Source organism: Pteronotus mesoamericanus, unplaced genomic scaffold, assembly GCF_021234165.1.
Source record: "Pteronotus mesoamericanus isolate MK-2021 breed Mesoamerican mustached bat unplaced genomic scaffold, CSHL_Meso_final contig_657, whole genome shotgun sequence".
In the NCBI taxonomy this organism is placed as follows: Eukaryota; Metazoa; Chordata; class Mammalia; order Chiroptera; family Mormoopidae; genus Pteronotus; species Pteronotus mesoamericanus.
Window position 1 is genome coordinate 18,031,978 of NW_026555229.1, and position 20,436 is coordinate 18,052,413.

The 20,436-nt window shown below is 42.5% G+C and overlaps 2 protein-coding genes across 2 annotated transcripts in view; one reads left to right on the forward strand and one right to left on the reverse strand.

Annotated features, from left to right (window-relative positions):
* The first annotated feature begins 1,617 nt into the window (after positions 1–1,617).
* On the forward strand, positions 1,618–3,154 carry NANOS1 (nanos C2HC-type zinc finger 1). The gene has a single exon (XM_054581774.1). The coding sequence runs from the start codon at positions 1,618–1,620 to the stop codon at positions 2,479–2,481; it is 864 nt and encodes a 287-aa protein (XP_054437749.1). The 3' UTR covers positions 2,482–3,154.
* Positions 3,155–6,905: 3,751 nt separating this feature from the next.
* The window catches only part of EIF3A (eukaryotic translation initiation factor 3 subunit A), a 36,986-nt gene continuing 23,455 nt past the window's right edge, over positions 6,906–20,436 (reverse strand). Inside the window, exons 16-22 of the mRNA XM_054581588.1 lie at positions 19,808–19,961; positions 18,477–18,661; positions 14,562–14,650; positions 13,269–14,020; positions 11,077–11,275; positions 10,055–10,236; positions 6,906–8,121 (exon numbers count right to left, since the gene is read on the reverse strand). Coding sequence (XP_054437563.1) covers positions 7,892–8,121; positions 10,055–10,236; positions 11,077–11,275; positions 13,269–14,020; positions 14,562–14,650; positions 18,477–18,661; positions 19,808–19,961 — 1,791 coding nt within the window. The 3' untranslated portion in view covers positions 6,906–7,891. The remainder of the gene's footprint in view (positions 8,122–10,054; positions 10,237–11,076; positions 11,276–13,268; positions 14,021–14,561; positions 14,651–18,476; positions 18,662–19,807; positions 19,962–20,436) is intronic.

Sequence of the window (20,436 nt, forward strand, 5' to 3'; positions counted from 1 at the left end):
GCTGATGCACACATGGACTCTTGGTGTGAAATACCTTCGGGGTCCATGGTATAGCAGGAAGGCCACCAAGCCAGGCATGATGGGACCCAGTCCTTGCTAGCACATACTCACCGTGTAACCTAAAAGAAGTCCTTCTCCACATCTCATTTTCTTCACCTGTACAGTAAGGCGGGATTGGCTAACCCCAGAGACCCCTTTCACCGCCGACTTGCTGATCCACTCGTTTATTCTAATGGTAACTGGTGGCAGCAGAGGTTCTGGGCATCCTCCCCTGGGCCGTTCTAAAGCTGCTGGGCGTGGCTGGAGCAGTAAAGGAAAGCCCCGCCCTGCCAGCCCTGCCACCAAAAGAAGCATGTTCCCAGTCGCACAGAACCTTACAAAGGACCCTTCCCAGGACCTTTCCATGAAAACACAAAAAAGTGTTGTCCCTCCTCGTGGGAAGGGTATGACCACTGCACACCCTCCTAATCAAAAATCTTCTGATATTTTCCCGTTGCTTTTATGAAAAATACTGTATTCGTTTCAAAGTATTAAATTGTAATGTTAAATATGCTTTGCTTTTCAAATGGCACATACACCTCAGATTTCGATATAGCCCCTGGGGGGGATGGGGCGGAGTTGCTCTCTCACACAGGCACCCTCAGTCCTAGGGCTGGAAGGTGTTCTGGCTCGCTTCCCATCCTGTCCTAAGTCATCAGTTACTGGCCACCCAGTCTCTGAACTCTTGTTGGGAGGCCGCTGTGGGAAGTGCTGCGTCCCTCGACTACTTACTAAGGCGAGAACCCTAACCTCTGTGAACCTCAGGATTGGGCGGGGATCTCATCCAGCTGAAATCTCTCTAAAGTGCTGTGCAAACGTTAAGATAACTTGATTGTTGGGTGGCTCTGACTCCAAAACAATATCGTTAGATCGCACCCAGTCCTACCTCCCCACAGCTTTTCTCGCTGATGCTGGTGAGAGAAGGGGCTTCTGGCCTGGGGATTGGAGGCTGGGAGGCGGGTGCGTGAACCTTGGGGCCACTAGGTCAAGGGAGCCCAACGCCTGGTCACCTGTTGAAACCCAGGTCCTTGTCATCTGTTCAAACCCAGGGCACAGAGCTCAGGCGAGGGCGGGCTCCAGCAGCCACCCCTCCCGGGTCTCCTCTCCCCTACTTACCCCTCCTGGCCGCGCTGCGCGGGCAGGGCACGCCCCTCCCCCGGTTTCACCAATCAGCGTCCGGAGCGGCACCCATAGCGCAGGGGGCTTCTGGTCGGCAGCCAATTAGCGCCGGGGCCCGTGGCGGCGCCTTGTCCACCCCCTCCCAGAATGAAAGCCACCCCGCAGCTGGCGAGGCTAGCGCAGCGCGCTGGGCGCGAGAGCCTCGCGGTCCGGAGCGGAGCGCGCGCCCGCCTCCGCTCCGCCTCCGTCCGGGGCGCGGGAGAGGTGGCCGGGGAGGGGGAGTGCAGGGGGCAGGGCTGCGGCGGCGGCGAGGCCGGGAGGCGGGGAGGAGCGGGGCCTGATAAAAGGCAGCCAGGCGGCCCCACCCCCGCGGCAGGCCAGCGGGCAAGCTCTGCGCGTCCCTTCCGTCTGGCCCGCGCCGGCGGCGGGGAGGCGGCGCGCGCGGCCTGCAGCCCGCCCATGGAGGCTTTCCCCTGGGCGCCCCACTCGCCCCGCCGCGGCCGCGCCCCCCCGCCCATGGCGCTCGTGCCCAGCGCCCGCTACGTGAGCGCCCAGGGCCCAGCGCACCCGCAGCCCTTCAGCTCGTGGAACGACTATCTGGGGCTCGCCACGCTCATCACCAAGGCGGTGGACGGCGAGCAACGCTTTGGTTGCACCCGCGGAGAAGACAGAGACGGCGGCGGCTGCTCCCCGCCCTCCTCTTCCTCCTCGTCCTGCTGCTCCCCTCATGCCGGGACCGGGCCCGGTGCGCTGAGGCCGGTACTGGGGCCGCCGGACTACGAAGAGGACGACGACGACGACGACAGCGACGAGCCGGGGTGCCGGGCCCGCTACCTGGGGGGCGCGCTGGAGCTGTGCGCAGGCCCCGCTGAGGCCGGGCTGCTCGAGGAGCGCTTCGCCGAGCTGAGCCCGTTCGCCGGTCGCGCCGCCGCGGTGCTGCTGGGCTGCGCGCCCGCCGCTGCAGCCACCGGTGAGGTGACGCCGCGCGAGGAACGGGCGCCGGCGTGGGCGGCCGAGCCCCGGCTGCACGCAGCCTCCGGGGCGACAGCTGCCCGGCTCCTCAAGCCTGAGCTGCAGGTGTGCGTGTTTTGCCGGAACAACAAGGAGGCAGTGGCGCTCTACACCACCCACATCCTGAAGGGACCCGACGGGCGGGTGCTGTGCCCCGTGCTGCGCCGCTACACGTGTCCCCTGTGCGGCGCCAGCGGCGACAACGCGCACACCATCAAGTACTGCCCGCTCTCTAAAGTGCCGCCGCCGCCCACCGCCCGGCCGCCCCCGCGGAGCACCAGGGACTCCCTGCCAGGGAAGAAGCTGCGCTGAGCCGGGCCTGCTGCCACCTGACGCCACCAGGGTCACCGCCTGCCCACTCTCATTTTTGGTCTGCGCACTCTCTCTTCCTTGCTGTTGGGGAGGCGTGCAGCTCAACAGTTGCTTCAACTTGGGGTGTCGTCTTGGTTTTTTCAAAGCAAGCCGGCCGTTCGGAGTACTGCGGTTTGAGTCAAGACGCTAAGATCTTGATTTATCTCTAGTTTCTAGTTTGTGCACATCCGGACAGTGAAGGCTGTGTGTTTCCACTAACTGAAATATGGCAACTTAGAGCCGCTGTTTATTTACTGTACACGTCGACCTATTTTAGATGCTCATCAGTATGAAATTGTCTCAATCTAATCTTGGATGTTTAATTTTATTAATGGAGGCACTTTACTAGGTCTAGAATATTTTTTTAAAAGCCTCTTAATTGAATTTAAAACTGATTTTATGGAACGTAGGCAAAATGACTTTTATTGTTTGAAACATTTTTTAGTTGTCCTTAATCAGTTATTATAATTCCAGGTGAAGCAAGCCCCTGGCAGCATCAGTCTTGAGAAGTGAAGATTTAGTAAACTTCAGTATTAATTTGAGGGGGTATTCCCTCCTTGTGGCTTGTTTCTGTCCTAGCTGGAGGTATAAAAACGCACAATCTGTAGCAGGTAGAATACAGTTTATTCTCTTAGGTACCAGATCTTTTATTACTCAACTAGCAACTAGCATTTTTCACCTTTAAAAATTGTGCCGTTATAATCATATTGTGTATACACTTGGAAATGGTGCTGTTTAAAAAAATTGACTTGTGTATTTATACAGTAACAGTATATGAATTCATTAATCTTGCCTATAACTTTGCTACTTGGTTTTTTTTGTCTATGTACCCACCCCCACTTCCAGTTCTTTAAAAACATTTGTGATACTAAGATCAAGAGGGCGTCGAATTGACCCTGAATCAATTTCCGGGTTCCTAAATAGTGGAAAGCTCATTACAGCTGTTGCCCCTCTAAGTGAAAGATGAAATCCTTTGCACTCTGGAAGGTTAATGTAATCTGTTCAAGAAGGTTCCACTCCAGGCTGCCTGGCTTTAGCGTGTCTAACCTTTTGGTGGGCCACACACTAAACATATTGTGACACGTGATCACAAAAACCTCAATGGTTCAAGTTTACGATTTTCTGTTGGGTCGCATTCACAGCCATCCTGGGCCACATGCAGCCCGCGGGCCTTGAGTTGGACACTCTTAGATGGTCCTCACACCAGCAGTTAATCATGGAGTTGGGGGCTGGAGAAATGGAACAAAACCTATGTTCCCATTCTCACTGGAAGACCCCAGTGTTTCTGGAACCCCACCAGTTACACATAAATGAGGTTAAACCTGATCCTTAGGCGAAGGTTCCTAACCATTACTTTATCTACCACCCTCATTTTTAAATTCCCCAAGTTGAATGCCACACCAAAACAGGTAGCTCTGAAGACAAGAGTTAAAAATGGAAATAAAAATGAATTCACCTGAAACACAAAATGCGTAACCACCTGAAAATATCAGGAAGAGATTTAAGCTAAATATATAAAGATCATAGTAGGAGAATTTAGGTATTTAGAGGTTGGACTGCTTTCGTATTAAAGAACCAACCTCCACAAGCAGCTGGCTTGAACACTTTTGAAGGTGTACTAGAGGCTGGGGAAGATAACCCTGGGCAGCTTGTGAGCCTTTTTGTTAGAGGAAGGTGCATCAAAACAAGGGAGAGGGATGGGAGACACGAATACTGTTTCTTAGGAAAAAAAAAAATCCACTCCTGCCAGTCTAGCTCCAGATGGTTCAAAAGTGACTGGGCCTAAACACCAGTAGCTTAATAGAGCCACATAATCACTCGTTTTGCTAGAAAGTACACCAGCTTTAGTTGTGCTTTGGGGGTACTTTCAGGTCAATATGAATTCATTACCCCTCCCACTGCTGTTCTACCTTTTCAGCAGTAACTATAAACAGATCAGTGTTCTCCAGGCCAGGAGTAGGAGACAGGCAGTTTTCTTTGTATTTTTAAAAAGAGCCAAACTACAGTCAGTTTCCAGGTCCCAGGCACGCAGCTTTAGTAGATCTTCACAAAAACCGCTTGGTGGGATGTGCCTAACTGGGAACCCATTGAAAATGGATTTTAGTCACGGTCAGGAGTGCTGGGAAGGGTATCCAGAAGGTCCTCAACCAGTCTGGCAACCATTAACCCATTTAAAACACACCCCCATCCCAAATTTGCCTTTTCCAGCTAACATTAAAATACTGGGAGTTATATGAACAGAGGGTACCACCACCGTTAATTTTTTAAAACTCTCTTATGGAAAGTAACCACCCTCACATATTACATTGGCCAAGAAGTTCACTGTTTCTTCTGTAAAGTAAGACATTTTTAATTTTCACCAGTAACCTTACTGATTTGGATATTTTGAGTACGTTAGCTCTCTCCAGCTATTGGCTTATAGTGGGGAAGAGGACAGGGGTGCTACTAAACATCTTCAGATGCATAAGACCCCCACCCACAGCAAAGAATTATTTGGCCAAAATGTCAAACTTCGCAAACCACTTTTAACACGTTCAGTCAGTCCCGGCATCTTCTCCATACACTGCACAAATCTTTTTTTGCATTTCAGTTGCATTTTTACTTTTCCTGAAATAATAAAGCATAATATACCAGAAATGTTGCATATGCTCTTCCATCTTCAGTATTAAAACTGCACAAAACTTTATCAGTTTTGATGTTTTTTTCCAACCCATGCTTGATATGACAGCTGTCCCAATACAATCTAACAAAATTGTTTCCAATGCAGTTAAAGACAGCTAAGTGCTACTAGAGCTACTAAATCCATTGCATGGAAAAAATTAAACTTTTTGGCCAAACCAATATTTAAACATAACCTTCCAATTCTTCAAAGTTTAAAAACCAGTGTGAAAAAAATTTCCCTAAGACCATACTATAGCCCTGGCTGGTGTGACTCAGTGGATTGAGTGTCAGCCTGCAAACCGAAAGGTTGCTGGTTCCATTACGGTCAGGGCAGGTGCCTTGGTTGCCGGCCAGGTCCCCAGTTAGGGACCTGCGAGAGGCAACGTTTCTCTCACATACTCATGTTTCTCTTCCTTTTTTTCTCCCTCACTTCCCCCGTCTCAAAAATAAAACCTTAAAAAAAAAAAAGAAAAAGGCCACACTACACACTTAGCTAAAAACAAAACGACGTATGGAATCCTCAGAAGAGCCTTACCAACTCTGGAGGCCCAGGTTGCCTTAACCTGCCTGTCCTCTATAGTGACATTTCCAGGGGCTTTTTATGTCTTTTAATTATCCTGTGAAGTCCTTTCTGGAAGCTTCAGAATTACTAATTTTGACTACATTTGGTGTTCATTTATTATAAATAAAATTACTTTTTAAAATTATACCACAAATATATGTACTCTAAGGGAAAGAAAAGTTTTAGTCATTTTCTAGTCTGCTCTTAGCCCAACATGAAACATACTTTCTAGTGTCCCACACGTCAATTAGCCTTGTAAAATTATAAATCGAAGAGTCAAAATAGTAAGAAACAAAGTCCTTGACATAAAACACATCGCCCACAGACAGATGCCAACTTCCTCCTGGTGGCCACTGTGGACAATAATGGGATTGCAGTTTTTGTCTGGCCACTGTCTCCACCCACCCTTATCCACCTGTGTTAACAGTAGCAGTACTCACATTTAAAAATGCAGCAGCCACTGGGAACATGGGAGGCTTCTGCGCGTTAGTAAGTAGGTTGCTTGGTCAGCTTTGACACCTGTGAAAAATACGTGCACATTGGGGAGGGGGGATGGAGTTCAGGTGCAGGACGTGTAAGCTCAGAGCAGGTTACTGCCAGCTTTTTATTGGTTACAAAAGAGAAGGCCCTTTCCTCACAAGATCTTTTAAAGACTTCTACTTGTTTGAAAAGATAGCTAAATATTTAAAAAGTGCTTTCCATCACTGGTAACATCAAACAGAAAAGGCCGCATCTGAAATATTTAAGTAATACTCCCTCTTCTGGCCTTATAGCTGTACCAACAAGAATTTTCACCACACTCAGTATCAGAAATAATTTAAGTGCCTACAGTCTAGCAACTAAAGAGTCTCTGAATTACAATTTTTCTAATTTCGGGGGATAACCCAAGGTGGTACACCACACACACTCCATGCATACAAGCTCACAGACGACGACGACGACGGTACAGGGAACTAAGGAGTCCACGTTAATGAAGGAGGCCGTCCTGGCGACACATCCTGTCCACGTCTGCCTGACAGTACACTTAAGTTATTTTCTTTGCTAGTAAATACTAAAGACACTGGGACAGGTAAAATTCAAGTAATAAAAAAACATGACTATGCAAATTCATCATTATAAAAAAAAACACTTTAAATGTAACCACAGATAACACAGAAACAAATTCTGTAAGTATTTTATTTATCATTAAAGAAAAAACACAGCAGCAAGTTCTGTGTTGGCTTCAATGAGACCAAGGTTAATCCTGAACACAGCTACTACACCCCAAAATTGAAGTCAACACAGTCATTACTACAAATTACTTGGTGAAAGAATCTATCCTGAAAAGAAATTAAGAAAAAGAATTTAAACAATTCCTCCAAACAGCACACTTATAAATATTGTCATATTTAAAATGCTTGAAAGGCTGAATTCTCTCCATTAATGGAAAAGCAGTTTGCTATTGGCAACAGAAAAAAACTCGGCAAAAGTTTACCAAATGCTTTAAAATTTAAAAGCACTAACTGTCTTGGATTCACATGTGAGCAGTATTGTCATTACAATAATAACTGCAAGTTGCTTTATACTCACCTTCTCTCCAGTAAAATCTACAGAAAATCCCACTGCATCTGATGTTGGTAAAGTTTACTGCACTTATAGTGAACCTAAAAACTGTTTATATTTAGTTGATACCTCAAAACACCTAGAGGCATGTCTCAGCTGCTAATGGTGTGAAAACTGTTTCAGCCCCCTGCTTTAAAGAGTCTTGAAATACATTTTCTATAATAGAACCTTATCTTATTCCAAATTAATACCAGATATTTCAAAAATCAAAAGAAAAAATATCAGTTCTATACCAAGATACGGGTATTACTCAATACCGAAGGGTTCACATTTTAAATTTATTTTTTAGTTTTCCTTTTTTGTAAACAAGTGATTGATGAAATAATGCAACACCTTAAATTCCAGAAAATGGCATGGTTTTCCAACCTTCTGTGGAAACGGTGCATGATCAATCTATTATATAGGATTAATACAAGTTCATGCTTTTGTGTTATGGTGAGACAACATTAACGAATCCAATTTAAATTGGTTGAAGCACAAGTATAATAATCCTTGGATGTGATCAAACCTATGTAAGACATGAGTTTGAATCCATTATTCTGAAACTTAACGTCGTACTGTAGTCCATCCATCTTCATCAGTCTCATTTTTAGTACGACGAAGAGATTCCTTATCTTTCTCAGCTCTCCACGAGGCCTTCTCTTTTTCACCTTCTCTTTCTCGGTCTCGGTCTCTTTCTCGATCTCTAGAAAGAGCTGGAGGAGGAACACGACGAGGGGTATCCCGCTCTTCCGCCCGGTCATCTTTCCTGTCATCGGAACGTCTCCAAGAACTTGCTAAAAAATTAAAGAGAGAGAATGAGTCTACTATCCTCTATTGGCTGAGACTAAACAGAACCTGAGCAAAAGGAATGCCTCAAATCATTCAGAAATCCTGTACTGAAAATAACAATACAGAATCGCCATTAAAAACCAGTAAAATCTAAATACATCTTAAATCATTTTGATACATTTTATTACAAAACCTTTAAGACAACATACAGACTGGGAGATTTCATTCAAATTTGCAAACAGGAATCATCAGCCTGGGAAGTGCCCTAATCTTTTTATTTGGGTGACCAAAAGAGTTCAGTTTTTTTCTGTAAGATGTCTTGATAGTGCTTAGTTGTCTTTAACTTCTTTTGAAACAATTTTGTTAGATTGTATTGCGGCAGATGTCTATCAGCATGCATTTAAAAAAATAACTTACCAAAACTGGGGGATTGGTGTAGCCATTTTAACATTAAAGATGGAATATGCAACATTTTTGGCATATTATGCTTTACTATTTCAAGAAAGGTAAAAACTCAACTGAAATGCAAAAAAGAAAAAAGGTTTGTGCAGTGTATGGAGAAGGTGCTGTGACTATAGGTGTCAAAAGTGGTTTACAAAGTTTCATGCTGGAGATTTCTCACTGGATGATGCCCTGTGGTCAGGAAGACCAGATGAAGTTCACAGCAGTCCAATGGAGACACTGATGGAGAACAATGAACTTATACTACATGGGAAATAGACAACATACTCAAAATATACAAATCAATAAAGTGATTGATGAAAATGAAAAATCTGTCTTTTACTTTATGGAAAAAACCATACAGACATTTTGGCCAACCCAATAATTCTACAAAAACAAAACTATGACAAAGTGACAAAAACATGGCAAAATGAAAATTTTAAAATTAAAAGGATTTCTGGCTCTTGAAGATTAAGGATATTTTTTACTCTGCCTAAGAAATACCTTTACAATCCAGTTGTACTAATAAAATGTAAGAAGCTTGTAAGACAATTACTTAAGTGCAATGGCCATTTTAAATATTAAAAGTATTTTTTACTAAAATTTCAACTGTTAAAATTTCAGAGAAAGAATATTTTATTTATACTTTGTACTAATCTATGACCCTACCTTTAAAAAACTCAAACTGTTTCCTTGTTTACATAAAATAAACTCTTTATATATATTTTTCTTACTATCCAATTTAATTAATCTACTATACTGGGTTGGCCAAAGAGTTCATTCTTTTATGTGAGATGGCTCTAATAGTACTTAGTTGTCTTTAACTTCATTTGAAACAATTTTGTTAGATTGTATTGTGACAGCTGTCGTATCAGTGTGCATTTTTTTAAAAAACATCAAATTTGGTGAATTTTTGTGTAGCCATTTTAATATTGAAGATGGAAGAAAATAATGCAGTTTTTTGGCATATTAGGATTATTATTTCAAAAAACATAAAAACGCAACTGAAACGCAAAAAAAGATTTGTATAGTGTGTGCACAAGGTGCTGTGACTGACCAAACATATCAAAAGTGGTTTTGCAAAGTGTTGTGCTTGAAATCTCTCACTGGACAATGCTCTACAGTTGGGTAGACCAGTTTAAGCTGATAGCGATCAAACTGAGACATTGAGAACAATCAACATATATACCACACAGGATAGCAGACATACTCAAAACATCCAAATCAATAAAGTTATTAGTGAAAATGAAAAATGTGTCTTCTATTTTAAGGCAAAACCATATGGACTGTTTGGCCAACCCAATACTTTGAATTTATAGATTAGCTAACCCCAAAGAGCAACCATTGACTAAGTTTATGAAAACTATGAATTCTAAACTGAAATACCACTGTCCATCGTATTTTTTGTTCATATAAATAAATAAGATTGTTAAAACCCAAAATTCCCCAGAAGTTACGGCTCTCCAGTAGTTCTGCAGCTGCACAGATAACACCTACCTTCCTCACGCTCTGATCGGAGAGGAGGTCCCCTGCGGTCTCTGTCATCCCTTCTCTCTCTCAGATCTCGGCGGTCATCCCTCTCCCGGCGGCGGTCATCTCTATCCCTATCGTCACGGCGACTTGAATCTCTCCAGCTCGAAGCTTCCTCAGCTGTCCCTCTTCTCCAGTCACCTTCATCCCTGCAGTCATTCAAAATGACGTTAAGTTCTGATGTGAGACTACATGGGTAATTACAACTGGAAACATTATCATATATCATGGTGCTCAGAGAGTTTAGGAATGTAACAGGGGTAAAGTTTAAACTCAATCTCAACCTGACGCCTCAGGCATGGTGGTCCAGTAAGAACACCTGGATGTGTGCTGTTCAACACAGTAGCCAATATCCACATGTGGCTCCTCAAATTTAATTGACTAAAATAAAGTCAAGACACTCCCTCCCTAACACTAACCATAATCCAAATGGTCAAGAGCCAAATATGACTGTTGGCTACCATAATGGACATTATAGATGTAGGACATTTTCATCCCTGCAGAAAATTCTATTAAACAGTGATGGTGTAGATTTATCAGTACAAAGCCACTTTGGCCAAAAGATGCAAGCAAGAATTACCACTAATCAAAGTAAAGTGGCTTTCTGAAACCTATAATTTTATTAACAAATGTCACACAATAAATTCAATTTTAAAAAGAGAGGGGCTTTTAATAATGTAAAGGCAATAAAACTGACTGACCTAAAACCACAGGGAAAAAGCAATGGACTGATAAAGACAACCTGCACTTGTTCCACTACCAAAGAGTTACACAAACTGCAGACAGCCACAGAGCTCGTGCTTCCATTTTCACACTTTGTTAAGAAGGAACATTCAATTAGATGACCTTTAAAATTCTTTTAAAAAATACAATTTAGGCGGGAGAAAGAATGAGGACCTCCATCTCTCAAAAACGCCTGGGAACACACAGGAGTATGTAAGAAACCACTAACTGGAACTCCACGAACAGAGTCAATTAGAGCATCAAACCTCAGCCGTCTGAATCGGTCCTCTCGATCCCCATCTCTCTCTCTGTCCCTTTCTCTCTCTGGGTCCTTGCCGCTCTCATCACGATCTTGACTCTCTCTCTCTCCTTTTTCTCTATCCCATTCACGTTCTTCTGGTGGCCTTGATTCTCGAGGTGGACCCCAACTCTCTTCTCTTGCCTTTTCTTTCTCTCTCCAGCCACCTATTTTTTTAAAGGAAAAAAAAAAATTTCTACTCAAGGCAACTATAAATAGAGATCTTAATGTTGGCATTAGTCCATTACCATTCTAGCTGCTCATTTAAGACATTCCAACTTCTTTAAAAAAGAAAACCCTGGAGCCATTTACTTCGTTTCACACGATCTCCAGCTCCTACTTAGGGCTACCTAATCTGTTTTTCTAACATACAGGAATGTGATGTAAGAAACTTACATAAGCTTGGGTTGAGTAACCTGTATGCATCTATTCTGGGTATAAAAAATATGTTTTGATGGTAAACAACTTATTTAAGCACAGAACTTAAAGGGTGAAGGGTAGAACCCAGATCTCTGAGACAGAGCCCCAATTATATTTTCATTTATAACTTGCAACATTTTCAAAACCTTTGTAACCAAAAACACCTTTTTATTTCATATTCCTCCCCTCCACCATTTACCGCCCACACAATCGTGAAACAAGGATAAATCCTTTGACCCTGCCCAATATCTCATACTTATCCACGGCATGTCCAAATCTAGAAATATTTTATTTATATGTGCACACAAAGAGGCCAAAGGTAAGAGATTTCAATGAAAACGTATTATAATTATAAGGCTAATAATTATTATTGCTGTTAGCACTTAATTACCATGCACCGTGGTACTATTCCAGATATATTCCAGATACATAGCACTGATATATTACCTCATTCAATCCTATCCATAGCTCTGACCTAAGTAAATTTCATACTTGTTAGTTTGTCTATCTATATACTAACATTTATTTGTACCTCCAAAATTAAACTGAAGAACTTTTAGAGTCACTCGCAGACATGTACAAAGTGGCAAAACATTTGAGTTGCCTGACAAGTACTATACTCTCAGCTGAGGGTGAGGAGGGAGATGATGTCTCCTTACTGTGACTCTCATGCTTTGAATAAGCATCCTTTTAAAAGTCTAGTTAGTGCCATGTTTTTGTATTTTTGTGCTTTTAGTTGACTATTTCACTGTTTAAAATGGCCTCCAAGCATTGGGCTGAAGTGTTTTCTAGTGTTCCCAAGCACAAGAAGGCAATGGATAGGTGAAAATACACGGGTTAGATAAGCTTCATTCAGGAATACATTATAGAGTTTGGGCCATGAGTTCAATGTTAATGAATCAATAATATATATTAAATAACATCTTTAAATGATGATCAGGCCTAAGACTGACAAGGAAATGAGCTCTTGCCATGGGTATAATCCCATGGTTGGAAATGTATTTTGCTCTTTCTTTGTCATGTTACAAGGAGGCTGGTCCAGGACAGAACCTGAAGAACAGACACTTAAGGTATGGACACAGGAAGAAGAGCCTTTAAAGCAGTCAAAAAAGCAAAAGGAAAACAAAGCAGAAAAAAGCAAAGCAAAGTCATTTGTTTTGGTGTTGGGATACTGAAGGAAAGTAAGCTTTGACCTCAGTCCCTGCAGAGATATTCAAGAAAAAAGAAAAGATCAGTTTCTCTACAAAGTAATAGGAACACAGAGCAATCTGTCACATAGCCATTAAAATTTCAGTTTTTTTCCATTGAAAAATAATTTTTTTGTTTAAAAAAAATCAAAACATAGTCATTTGAGTCCTGACTTCTGTGACTCATTTGGCTGGGCATCAGTCTGCAAAGCAAAAGGTCGCTGGTTAGATTCCTAGTCAGGGCACATGCCTGGGTTGGGGATTTGGTCCAAGTCAGGGGGCAAACGAGAGACAACTGACTCGCTCTTTCTCCTCCCTCCCTTCCCCTCTAAAACTGAACAAACGAAACAGAAACAGGCTGACAGCTGGGGAGGGGAGGGGGGGCGATGCTGGAGGGATCGAGCCAAAAAGAAAAGAATTGATAGACACAGACAAGAGTGTGGGGACTGTGGGGATGCTGGAAGTGAAAGAGGATATTGGAGGACATATGATAATGGATAAAAATACAAAAAAATTAAAATTAAAAGAAAAAAACCCTTTAAAATAATTTTACCTGGCTTGACAAATGGTCTCCAGAGACCAGGTCTGGAGTCCTCACCCCTCCTGCTGGGAATCCGGTCATCATCAGTCCGTCTTGAGACCCGGTCATCATCCATGTTTCTCCAAGGACCCCTGTCATCATCTGCGCTGCGCCGGGGAATTCTATCATCATCGGCGCTCCTCCAAGTTCCCCGGTCCTCATCCATGCCTCGCCTGGGACCCCGGTCCTCATCCATGCCTCGCCTGGGACCCCGGTCCTCATCCATGCCTCGCCTGGGACCCCGGTCCTCATCCATGCCTCGCCTGGGACCCCGGTCCTCATCAGCATTACGCCAGGATGGCCGCTCATCGTCAGCACCTCCTCGCCGCGGTCCCCGGTCCTCATCCATCCCTCGTCTTGGTCCTCTGTCGTCGTCAGCTGTCCGCCAGTTGCCTCGGTCCTCATCCAGTCCTCGTCTATGTGGTCTGTCGTCATCCACATGACGCCAGCTTCCCCTGTCGTCATCGCCCACGCGTCTGTGAGGCCTGTCGTCATCTGCGTTACGCCAGGAGTGCCGGTCGTCGTCTGCCCCACGGCGAGAGAACCGATCCTCATCAGGACCACGTCTGGGCCCTCTGTCGTCATCTAGGCCACGCCTGGGAATCCGATCATCGTCTGGTCTATGAGAAGACTCTCTCTCTTCATCTTCCCCCAGCCTCCTTGGGCGATCTTCATCTCTTCTGTGAGACCTCTCCTCATCCCGCCCTTCTCCACGTCTCCACTCCCTACAGAGCAACAAGCCAGACATCTATGAATTTTCTTAAAAAAGCACACAGTCCTTTTGGGCATTATTTCACTTACTTTTAAAAATCACTTCAGTGTAAATTCATTAATCCTACTACTAAAATGGCATGGGCTCCTAATAAAAACAAATACAAAACCCAAAATATTACAGCAACAAATAATAAAATAAGCATACAACCGCTTTTTTAAAAGGGCATCTGCACTTTTCCAGGAGTCCCATGGCAATTTCATTTTAAAGGATGGTTTGAAAGAAACATGTTATGAAACTCTCCATCCTTACAGTTTCAATACCATTCCAACTTCAATACCATTCCAAAACTCGTTTCTCAAGATGTTTATAAGTCAGTAATTACAGCAGTGTGGAAGTAAACTACGAGAAACATTTCAGTAATACACATGCACACAATTCTTCACAGCTCTGCTTTCCTCACTCCTACAAAAATAAAACCAATCAGGAAACCACTAACAAGCCATTCACACAACCTATGCCCAGCCGGCACCGTCCGCCGGAACTGCACTCACTTCTCCGGCAGGCCTCTTCTCCACTCCGAGTCCGCCTCAGGCCCTTTTCTCCACGTGCCTTCCGAATCTCTATCTCCCCAACGAGAGTCCTACATTGGAAAAGACAGTAAGATGCACCACAGTGGCAATAATTACAACTACTGGTGTTATCATTCAAACGGTTTTGTACTTACATTAAACAATCTTAAGTCCTTAAATATGAGTTTTAAAACTGCTTCTCTTTGAACGTGAAATCAGACTGACAGTGTAGTGAAACTGGTATTCGCATGTATTGTGTGGGTGGTTTCATAAACGTTAAAATACCACTTGAAAGCCGTCTGGCAGCATCCCCCTGGAATCATTAAAATGCCTACGGATTTTCTTTGACCTAGAAATTCCCTTTTAAGGTTTTCTGAAAAAAGCCAAGTGTCCCAAAATGCACATCACAGTGCCTACTAAACAGGGGTGGAGCAAATGAAATGTCTAATAGGGAATAGTTAGACTAATAGTAGTTCCTTATTCAAAATATTATGCTGTCAATAAAAATTATGGAAAGGGCCCTGCCTGGTGTGGCTCTGTGGACTGAGCGCCAGCCTGAGAACCAAAGGGCTGCTGCCGTTCGATTCCCAGTGTGGGGCACATGCCTGGGTTGGAGGCCAGGTAGCCAGTGGGGGCACGCAAGATGCAACCACACGTTGATGTTTCTCTCCCTCCCTTCCCTTCTCTAAAAATAAATAAAATTTTTTAAAAAATGTTTTAATTATGGAAAGGGTGTGGGAGATACTCAACATCCTTAGGTTGAAAATGTAAATGTGGTACAACCTTTAGAAGGGGAGAAGCACACAATTTTAATCACAAATACCTCTGACACAGCTTGACTTCTACAAACACAACCTAAGGCCACAATCAGAAAAGAACAATGTAAAACAAGCTTAGCGACGGGGTGAAAGGACTAAAATAAAAACCTAACAAAGCTGAGAGTAACTGTAATCCCTTATAGGTGAATATGAGGATCATAATTTAAAATTTAAAAGGTGTCCTGGCAACAAAACCCTTAAAGAACAAATAGCAATAAGAAGCAATGAAGGACAAGAATGGCCAAATAAGCCACCTGCCATCATAGCTACGGGCTCGGGCTACCCTGGGGCTTGCTCTAAGAGCCGTTCCCAAGTGAACACTGCGGAAGGAAGACCTCGCTGTCAGTGTGATTGGTGCTCCCCTCATTGGAAGGAATGAATGCCCTACACCCAGAAGAGCAAGTTTCTCCCTCCCTTCCTACTCACCCTGCAAATTAAACTCAAAGGATTTTTTTTGGTGTCTATGAGAAGCATTTAACAAACAAATAAAAAGAATTCTAAAAATTTAACATGACCACCAAAACTTAAATTCACTTGACAGATCAAACAGCAGAACAGGCCCTGCTGACAAACATATAAATTAAACAGGAATCTCAGAAAACCAGTTACCAAAGGACAGAGTTGAAAGAAGTGAAACATTAAAAACGATAAAAGAATTTAACTTTGAAAGACCAGAATGGAGAAAAGAAGAAAAAAAACTTCCGTAAGAAAAGGGAATTCCATCTTCTCTCAGCTAAGTAAATGACGTCCTCTGGCTAAAAGGACACGGGTGCCTAACAGGATGACTCATTAAGACCACACACTCAGGTGCCTCAACACAGCCTTAAACTTCCTTTACCCCAAAGACAGAGAAAATTCTTAAAGCTTCCAAGGAATAAAACCGTGTCTACCAGGACTATTATCATGACCCCACCCCAACGTGCACTAGAACAGTGAGCACAGGACTCTTAGTCTCTGCGGGAAGAAGGTTTTTGAACTGGCCTAACCACTATTCAACTGCGACATAAAAACAAAAACATCTTTTGAGACATACACAAAGACGTTCTGAAAAAAATTAATAAGATAAAATACACAAGTTATCTGCAAAGGGGAAAAAGTGATACAGTGCAAATGTATTTGAAACTAAATATTTGCCAATATGGCTATAATGAATCCTTCAATAAAGACAGAACTTGTTTTAATGCTCCGAAGACAAAAATGTACAGGTGACTGCAATAAAACATAAACGAAAGCATGCTCAGAATTTTGTTTTGTTCTGAAGATACACACAAGTTCTCAAAATTTACAGACTGTTAAAAGGTTACAAAGATTTTGGAAAAAAATTAACGGGCATCACTAAAAGAATAAAGAAATCAGAGTTCTTAAGTTTGGCTTAAAGAAAAGAAGGAATGGCAGGGACAGTAAATAAAAAGCTCCAAACCGTATGTTAGAAGTAAAACAAGTATAACAGTTACCACGCTAAACTGAAGAGATAAAACCAAAAACTCCAATTAAAAGAAAAAGTGAAGGTGGGGGTGGAGGGCACAAAACAGAAACGAAAGGATGAACACAGATTTGCAAAAACTGAGAGAAAATAAGTTACAAACCCACAATCATAGGTAAGTTACCTCACTTTCTCCAAAGGATGAACTAACTTCCCGTAAATCAACAAGATGAAGCAAATTAAAATAAATTGGCTAACACAACTAACTGCTCTGTTTTCATACACACACAGAACTTTGTGCCCAAGAAAAAATAGTCACCAACCCTGACCATGTTTTAAGACACAAGGGGGAAAAAAAATGCATTAAATTTAAAAAAATAAGAAAACCACACAGGCCACAATCGCCCACAACAAGAAAAGTAAAAACAGAAATTAGCAAAAAGAGTAAAACTGACAATCTATCCACATACACATAAAACTGAAATCAAAGACTACACAGGTAACCTACTAATGGTTCCTCCAATATAGACAGGGGCTTGGGAAAGGCATGGTACAAATAAAGGAGTGGGGAAAAAGGCAGGCGAGAAATCCTCCAGCTACTTAGTTCTTAACCTTAAAATCAAGCAATACTCTGTTTGAGAGGCAGCCTGGGCACATCCCAGGGAAAACAAAGAACATACGGGTAGATGCCACAGACACACATGATAAAGCATAAAACTAGTTCAGACTGCCTGAAGTATAGGTAACCAAGAAGAAAATGTCAGAGATGAAGCTAATGAAAAAAAGCAGTAAAATGAAAGGCTTTGACTGCAAAGGCATGTTTTAACCTTTGGTTCTAAGTTAGTGAGTACCAACCAAAGGTTTGAAACCCAAGAGCAGGTGTAATGATCAAATACACATGAAAAATCAAGCAGGTCACAATGTAGAGGGAGGTCTGAAGCTGGGGGAAAGAATACGACCAGGGGGAGCAATAAGACGACCAGTAAGTAATGCAAACAAAAGAAAAACTCTGAATAAAGGCAGGAATGTAGAAACAGAAAGGACGGAGAGGGATTCAAACCTCTGTGATTTAAGTGAGTAACAATGCCACCAGTCAGGAGAGGGAATTAAAGAGACACAGAGGAAGAGGAAATAGGTCAGTTCTGGGCATGCGTGCAAATTAAACATAATAGAGCAGCATTTGAGCTGCTTAGCAATCTTGTTAAAAGACAGGCGCTGATTCAGGTTTGGTGTGGGCATGAGACTCTGCATTTCTAACAAGCTGCCAGGGGATGCTGAACACTGATAGTCCACCAGACCCGACTTCCAGTGCCCACAAGTTAGAGGACTCACCCCATCCTCTCAATTCACAGTAACTCCTTCCCAGGAACACACAACGCATCCTCTTCAATAGCACTAATGAGTGTTATCTCTTGTCCATTAGCCAGTCTTGTGAGATTCAATAAACCAATGCCTATAAAAGTCTCAGTCTCACTAATATAAGTTTAACTTTCTCCCCTGAAGAACCTTCTGTCAGTGGAAAGACAAAGCTATACCAAAAACATGAATGTAACCAGTTAAAAATGCTGCGCCCAGCACTGACATATATTTATCATGCAAGAAGAGGAGCACTAATAAACACAAGTCATCCCAGGGAAAAAGTGTCTAAACGCTCACCTTTCTGGAAAGCGGGTCATCACCAAGCCTTCTCTCTTCCTCTCTACGACGCTCCCTTTCTTCAATTTCCAGCTCCCTTTGGCGTTTTTTCCTTTCTACTTCTTCTAACTTCTTGACCCGCTCCTGATATTCTCGAAGCTCTTCCTCACGTTTTGCCCGTTCAGCACGTTCTCTCTCCTCACGCTCTATGTAAGGTTGTCAGGTTAGAAAGTGTGCCTTCTACTCACACCTTTCCCTTCGTGTTAGGTCTACTTTTCTGGTATTAAACATGCAGCACAATACACAAGTAAATGTTTTTTAAGGATGTAAAAATAGCTCACAATCAGCTAAAGGGCAGAAGATGTTTGAGAAAACAAGTATGGCACTCCTCATTAATAGTTTTGTAATGACTTAAAATACTAGGAATCCCCTCCTTCTCCTAAAGCATCTGTGATGCCAGAGAAAGGATTATTTGACAAACTTCACCTGGCAGGTAATCCTAAATAAATGTTACTACTACTTATGAGAGGGGAACCAAAAAACCTGGAATTTATTTATTAAAAATTGTGTATTTATTCTTACATGTTTAAACTTCAGTCACCTCCTAAGTGCTCTCTACTTGATACAATACATCTGCTGATACATTTTCTGCACTGCTCAAAACAGCTGCTGAATTCGTCGATTTTGATGCCTTTCAGTGCTTCTGCCATTTTTTGTTTTACCTCTTCCACATCCACAAAACGTTTCCAGCTGAGGACTTTTTACATCCAGGGAAATCAGGGCACGATCGGGTGAATAGGGAGGGTGGGGCACAGGGCTCATGCCATTTTTGATCAAAAACTGCTGAACACTCAGTGCAGTGTAAGCAGGTGTGCTTGTAAATCACCCATCATGAAATGGGCAAATGCGCTGAAATAATCTTCCAAAAAATTCACTGAAGCTGAATGCAGCCTCTCACAATAATGCCAGCTGGTACACTGGTACAGGCGGGTTTCTAGAACATTCACCTAGTAGGGGAAGCCTGTACCACAAGGGGCCCACCCTCCAGAAGATAATTCCTGGGTTTTTTGGGATCCCCCTCACAGAATACAGTGATAAAAATTTAAAAGGCAGTATCAGTTTTTAACAGAACACCAAAAATGTGAAATTCAGCTAGTAGGTTAAGACATAATATCGTTACATGCAACAAATTACAGACAACTAGGTTAATATCTCAGAACTTGGGAACCAGTTAGGTATAGTTAGTAAGTCAATCATCCAGACTCCTCAATTCCTTTATTTTCTAAACAAGGCTGCTATTATCTGACCTAATATCAACCTTGTGTATCCCTCACATACTGGTCTACAGTTACCTTTTCGCATTTGCTCTTCTGCCCTCCTCTGCTCCTCCTCTTCCTTTTCTCTATAGTAGGTTATTCTGCGTTCTTCTTTACGTTGCCTTTTACGTTCTTCCAAGCGATTACGTCTTTCTTCTGCTAATCGTTCTTCAAACTGTTTAAGTTTTTCCTGTAATTGGTCACCCAAAATAAAAAATAAAAAAATCAGATTTTTTGAAAAGTTACAAATAGCAGTAAGTGTAAACTTTAAAAAGTCATTGCAGATTTCTTGGAACCACAAAAAGCAACCTCCAAGTATAAAATCCAGAATTTCCAAATGACAGAAGTTTGTATCGCATGTAAGATTTCCAAAAATTTCAATTGCTGACAGCACTGAGTTTGCCACCCATACAAACTAAACTGAATGATTAAATTAGAATGTTAAGAGCAAGACAATTTTTTTTCTTTCTGAATTAAACAGTAAATAAAAGTTTGTATCAACAACAAATTTCATGCAGTCTACCTTCACCTTCAGAAAAAACGGTTGACTGCTTGGCCAGGAAAATACTTAAGAAATTTTCTATTAAAATATTATTTGAATGATAACATTATATATGTTAACTCAATACACAATATGCCATTGAGTTTAAAACAAGAACCGTTAA

Bases quoted from the DNA above. Each gene is read 5' to 3' on its own strand.
- NANOS1 (XM_054581774.1), top strand. From the start codon at position 1,618: ATGGAGGCTTTCCCCTGGGCGCCCCACTCGCCCCGCCGCGGCCGCGCC.